Here is a 6,423-nt window from a genome sequence, read left to right on the forward strand (position 1 = left end):
GATATGAATACACACACATACAAATACAGATATACACATACACCACACACATGAAAATTGAAAAAAAATAATAAATTTAAGATTTTTTTTCCTTTGAGACAATCTCATTCATTCCAGGCAGGCCTTGAGCTCACCATACAACTGAGGGTGACTTTGAACTCCTATCCTCCCGTCTACTCCTCCCAAGTGCCAGGATTACAGATTGTAAACTGCCCAGCGGGTCGGTTATTCCAGGGTCCCCGAAGAGGCGCTATCTGAAAAGACATGGGTGGCAAAGAGGAAGGAGGCCAAGCAAGAAAGATCTGTTGTCAAAGCCTCCATTTATTAGCGTAATGGCAGCAGCTTATATAGCCCTTGGATGAGGAATTTGGCTTGGGATGGGGGCAGGGGCATGGCAAGGGCAGGAAGGGGTCTTGCAGCAATGATCACGAGTCGACGCTTGGTCACGAGTTGGTCATGAGGTCACGAGTCGACACACCTAGTGTTCTCTATGCAAGCAGAATCGTTCCTTTTGTGATCCAACCACAAACAATTCTCTAGATAGTTGGGATGTGGGGCGGGTTCCGCTAACAGATAGCTCTCAAGATAGTTGGGTGTGGGGTAGGCTCTGCCAATAAACAGTTCTCAATACAGTTGGGGTGTGGGGCTCTCTGCAAACATCCCCAGGACAATGGTCCCTGCCATCATCCCTGGAAAATGGCTCCTGACAACAGATGTGCATGACTATGCTAGGCATTCACTTGAAGACATTAGCTAGTTTATTTTCTATTCTAGACTGGAGCAACACTTCAGTTCATAAAACAGAATTAGTGTTCCTAGCGTCTGAGCTGATGAGGCTGATTTTCTAGACAGAGAAGGACCACGGCAATCAAGAAACAAAACTAGGCCGGGCAATGGTGGCGCACACCTTTAATCCCAGCACTCGGGAGGCAGAGACAGGTGGATCTCTGTGAGTTTGAGACCAGCCTGATATACAGAGCGAGTTCCAAGACAGGTGCCAAAGCTACACAGAGAAACCCTGTCTCTAAAAACAAAACAACAACCAACCAAATAACAACAACAAAACCCCACCAAAAACAAAACAAAACTGAGTCTGGACCAGGCCATTTTAAAGGTCTCTTGCCTTCTAAGGTGGGGACAGAACAATGGAAAACTGACTGGTTAATATTTGGCCATTTGGGGTGTTTTGTTTGCTTCTTTGGTTGGCTGGTTTTTGTTTGTTTTTTTTTTTTAGGTGTTCTTTGTTTTATTTTGTAATGTTTAAAGGCTGCAAGCGTGAAGAAATACAGCAGAGGAAACATCATTACCATGAGTTGAAGTTAGCCCACTGGGGGAATCTGGAAGTTACCTCTCATTTCTTTGACTATTGGAAGGTCAAATAAATGGCTTAGGATTGGTTTGATGACATGGAACTCTAGCATGGTGTTTTGTTTGTGTACATGCATGTGCGTATGTGTATGTATGTGTTACTCTACATGTTTGCAGGTGTACAGATACACAGAGGGGCCAAAAGTTAACACTGGGTGTTTTCCTCAAACAATTTCCACCTCCTTTTGAGACAGGTCTCTCCCTGAGCCTGCAGTTTTCAGATTTGTCTAGACTGGCTGGTCAGTAAGCCCCACGGATTCTCCTGCCCCCTCTTCCTCAGTGCTGGCCTTACACTAATACTCAGTTATTACGTAGTGGCTGGAACTGAACTCGGGTCCTCAGGCTGGTATAGTAAGTACTCGCTGAACATGCTCTCTTTTTGACTTTTAATCTGTTGTATGACATACAGTACAAAAACCTAGTCTAGATCAATGACCTCCTATGATTTTTATCTAACAAATTAATGAGCCGATCAGGGGATGGACTCATTTTATTCAAGGCCACAGTATGTGCACACATGTGTTCACACACAGGCGTTTATGATTGTGTTCATCACTGCGATTACATATGAAGCTATGTGAGCATGCATGCATGGCTCACTATTTAATGTTCTGCTTATTGATACCCTGACCAATACCCATGAGTCAGCATTCTGTTACATAAGTTGATTGATACTCTGACCAATACCCATGATTCAGCATTCTGTTACATAAGTTGATTGATACCCTGACCAATACCTGTGATTCAGCATTCTGTTACATAAGTTGATTGATCCCCTGACCCATACCCGTGACTCAGCATTCTGTTACAGAAGTTGATTGATACCCCGACCAATACCTGTGACTCAGCATTCTGTTACATAAGTCGAAAGCGGACTGTTGGTCTAGCTTGAGTCTTTTTTTTTTTCCTGCAGACATCTTTATTAATAGATCATCAACTTCTCCAAATCTACAGCTGGAATTTCATCTTATTTCCCTGCTGAGTCATGAACAGTGACAAAGCCAACCAGAGGCTACTCAAAGAGGACTAAGCTTGTATAGCTCACTTTCTTTTACAGGCAGAATATAAATAGATGCACTCTAGAATGCACAATGGCTTTAGTCACTATGGAATTTAAATGGGATCTTGAAGAATGTAGACAAATCCCGATGAAGGAAGGACGAGCTGAGATGCTGTGCAACTGTTTAAGGGTTCCTGGTGCTGCATCTCGGTCACTAGCTGAATCTTGCACTAACACCAAATGGAGATGCAGAAAACACGCTAAGTTGACTTAGGGGTTGTGCACAGGAACCAAAAGGCAGGAAAATACTAAACATTGTTGAGAGCATCCACCCCAGGAAGGACTTTACCTTCCAGGAGCTCTAGACTGGCACCACCCCCAGTGCTCACATGGCTGACTTTACCCTCTCAATTCCATTTGGCACAGCAAGTGGCAGTGTCTCCACCGCCTATGATAGTGATGCAACCCCTAGAAGTGGCTTTTACCACCTCATCCATGAGGGACTTGGTTCCCCTGGCAAAAGCTTCCCATTCAAAGACCCCAACAGGTCCATTCCAAACAATCTGCTTGGTTCCAGCCACAGCCTCAGCATATTTCTTGCTGCTCTCAGGACCACAGTCCAGGCCCATCCAGCCAGCAGGTATACCAGAGGCCACAGTAGCTTGGCCAGTCTTGGCATTCTCATCAAATTTGTCAGCAGTGACAAAGTCAATGGGCAAGGTAATCTTCACACCATTTTTCTCAGCTTTAGCCATGAGATCTTTGACAATCTTGGCTCCTTCTTCATCATACAGAGAAGTTCTGATCTCCATGTTGTTGAGCACCTTAAGGAAGATAAAAGCCATTCCACCACCAATGATCATCTCATTGACTTTGTCCAACATATTATTGATCAGCTGGATCTTGTCTGCAACTTTAGCTCCTCCCAATATTGCCAGGAAGGGTCGTTCAGGACTCTCCAAAGCTTTGGCAAAGTAGTTCAGCTCCTTCTTCATCAAAAATCCACCAGCCTTCTGTGGCAGATTCACACCCACCATGGAGCTGTGGGCTCGGTGTGCAGTAAAAAAAGCATCATTGACATAGACATCCCCAAGTTTGGACAGTGAGGCTCGGAAAGCATCAATTTTGCCTGGTTCAGCTTTAATCTTGTTCCCAGAAGCATCCTTTCCCTTCCCTTCTTCCTCCACATGAAAGCGGAGGTTCTCCAGCAGGATGACAGCTGCTGGGTTGGCACAGGCATTCTCGACTTCTGGGCCCACACAATCCTTTAAGAAGAGAACATCCTTGCCCAGCAGAGACTTGAGTTCTGCCGCAACTGGCTCCAAGGAGAACTTGTCAGGCATGGGAACACCATCAGGTCGGCCCAAGTGGCTCATAAGGACAACTGACTTGGCTCCATTGTCCAAGCAGAATTTGACGCTTCGGACAGCAGCCTTGATCCTTTGGTTATTTGTTATCTGGTTGTTCTTCATAGGAACATTGAAGTCCACCCTCATCACGACCCGCTTTCCTTTCACGTCCAGTTTGTCCAAAGTCAGCTTGTTAGAAAGCGACATTTTGGCAACGCGATAGGATCAAGAGGCTCGGTCCTGAGGAAGAGGAGACCACTGCGGCGGACGTGCGCTTTTGAAGCGTCCTCAGCTTGAGTCTTAAAGCGAATCATGCTGAAGCTCCAAGCCAAGTTGACCCAGGAGAGAAAAGAGCCCAATTCCCAAACCAGGAAGCTGTAGCTGTCATGATAAAGAAGCCTCCTGCTTGGTAACCTTTCTGTCTTGGCTTTCTCGGCCCTTTTCTGCTGTTTATCTGTGTTTCAGCCTTCCATCTGAACCTTCTTACTCCTGCCTGGAAGACACTCCAGACAGGGGCACCTGGTGTCTGGCCTCTCTGTTTGGCAACTTTATACCTGTTATATACAGATATTTAGGCATGTCTGTAAATCTGGGAACCCAATCTGAATTAGAACCAGAAAAAAACTCTATCTAGTGGAATCTGATAGAAATCCTGCAACCTGAGCCACCTATGATGTAGAAAAGCCAGAGTGGAACCAAGGGCATGTGTCTCCCCAAAGCAACAAAGCATGTGTCTACCCAAAGAATACAGGCATGTCTCCCCAAAGAATGCCTCCATGTGTCTACCTGAAGAATACAGGTGTGTCTACCTAAAGAATGCATCCATGTGTCTATCCAAAGAATACAGGCGTGTCTACCCAAGGTATGCAGCCGTGTGTCCACCTAAGGCATGCAGCCATGTGTCTACCTAAGGCATGCAGCCATGTGTCTGCCCAAGGGATGCAGCCATGGGCAGCCACAGGAACCAGCCCCCACTTCATCTTGAATTACTTTTCTCCACCCCCCTTACTTTCTGCCTTTTCACCTTGGCCACAATTGTGGATAAAGACAAAATTTTTAGTCCTGGCTCTTTTGATCCCTAGGAGGATAAGGATGAGCTCATTTCTAGAAGTTTCCTGCTATGGATCCTGATCAGCATGTCCCCCAAGATGCAGGCGTGGTGCATGTGGATGGCATGTTCCCCCAGATGCAGGTGTGGAGTTTATGGATGCTCTGTGGGACATCCTGATACTGACTGATGCAGAAACCCTCTGGTTAAGTTGGGCAGCTCAGCTCACTCGAGGCACAGCTAAACATGGTTACCCTCACATCAAGTGCTTCCCGATTAGCCAAGGCTAGCCTGGACTTTTCTGGAAACATAAACACCTCAGCCTTCATATCCAGTTGCAGGTGAAATCACTCCAAGTTTCCAGATTTCCCCTCAATTACTTTCTACTCTATACCCCAAGCTCTAGCATTTTAGCTTGGGTTTGAGAGGCAGAGGGCAGGCCTGGTGTGGTAGGTGCTGTTTACGGGCCTCTGGCCACCCACCATTGTCAGGAGCCATTTCCCCCCAAAATTATTGCAGGGACTATTGCCCTGGGGAGTTTGCAGAGAGCCCCACATCCCTATGGTATTTAGAACTGTTTTATTGGCAGAGCCTATCCCACACCCAATTATCTGTTAACAGAGAGCTACCTGTTAGCGGAACCCACCTCACATCCCGACTATCTAGAGAACTAGGTGTGTCAACTCGTGACTTTCTGACTGAGGAATCGTGACCTGACCAATCGTGACCTCCTGGCCACTGACCTCGTGACCGGCTTGGACCATCTCACTGCAAGATCTCTTCCTACCCTGGCCATGCCCCATCCCAACCCAAATTCCTCATCCAGGGGCTATATAAGCCACAACCATGACGCCAATAAACGGAGGCTTTGAGAAGAACTCTGCTTGGCCTCCTTCCTGTCTCCCGCCCATGTCTTTTCAGATAGCGCCTCTCTGGGACCCTGGAATAACTGACCAGCCAGGCGGGTTACAATCCCTAGACTAACTAGGGGCCCAATGACGGGAATATTGTGGAGCCCTCCCCTGAACAGCACATCATACAGAGCCCGTACAGGCTGGCTCAACATGGCATGATGTCAGGCAAGGATAGCCCTCCACATAGCCTAAGACAGGGACCCTGCGGTTAAAGATCTGCTTACTTTAGGTCTTGCTAGATACCTTTTATTTGAGGAGCTCCAAGGACAGGCGACTTGTGGCTCCTGACACACCATCATATTGGCTTTCACAGATCTGCATTCTAAGAGGACATTTGGCTCCTGTCATACCTTTATTGTTGTGACCAACACCTGAGAAGGGGACTGTTAATTTTTTTGTTACTACATTTATTTGGTTTGGTGAGGCTTGCATGCCACATTTGGAGGCCAAAAGACAACACCCAGGAGTTAGTTCTCATCTTCCACTTTGTGGCCTCAGGGATCGAGCTTAAATAGTCAGATTTGGTGGCAAGCACCTTACCTGCTAAGCCATCTCACTGACCCAGGAGGAATTCTCTGGGGTTTGAGAAGTCTCTGTTCGTCATGGTGGAGTGGAACAGCTCACATCATGGGAGGTCAGAAGCAGTGTGGAGCGGTTGATAGGAAGGGACCAGAGCAGGATGGAGCCTCAAAGATGCATCCTCCGTGGCCTAAATCCACCAATGTATAGACAGATCAGTTAGGC

At 46.7% G+C, this 6,423-nt stretch overlaps 1 protein-coding gene across 1 annotated transcript; it reads right to left on the reverse strand.

The window, feature by feature from the left end:
- Positions 1–2,765: 2,765 nt before the first annotated feature.
- LOC130881707 (phosphoglycerate kinase 1-like) lies at positions 2,766–3,981 on the reverse strand. The gene has a single exon (XM_057781449.1). It carries the CDS (start codon positions 3,922–3,924, stop codon positions 2,776–2,778), a length of 1,149 nt encoding a protein of 382 aa, XP_057637432.1. The 5' UTR covers positions 3,925–3,981; the 3' UTR covers positions 2,766–2,775.
- Positions 3,982–6,423: the final 2,442 nt, after the last annotated feature.

Source organism: Chionomys nivalis, chromosome 1, assembly GCF_950005125.1.
Source record: "Chionomys nivalis chromosome 1, mChiNiv1.1, whole genome shotgun sequence".
In the NCBI taxonomy this organism is placed as follows: Eukaryota; Metazoa; Chordata; class Mammalia; order Rodentia; family Cricetidae; genus Chionomys; species Chionomys nivalis.

Coding starts and splice junctions, on each gene's coding strand:
- LOC130881707 (XM_057781449.1), bottom strand. CDS start 3,924: ATGTCGCTTTCTAACAAGCTGACTTTGGACAAACTGGACGTGAAAGGA.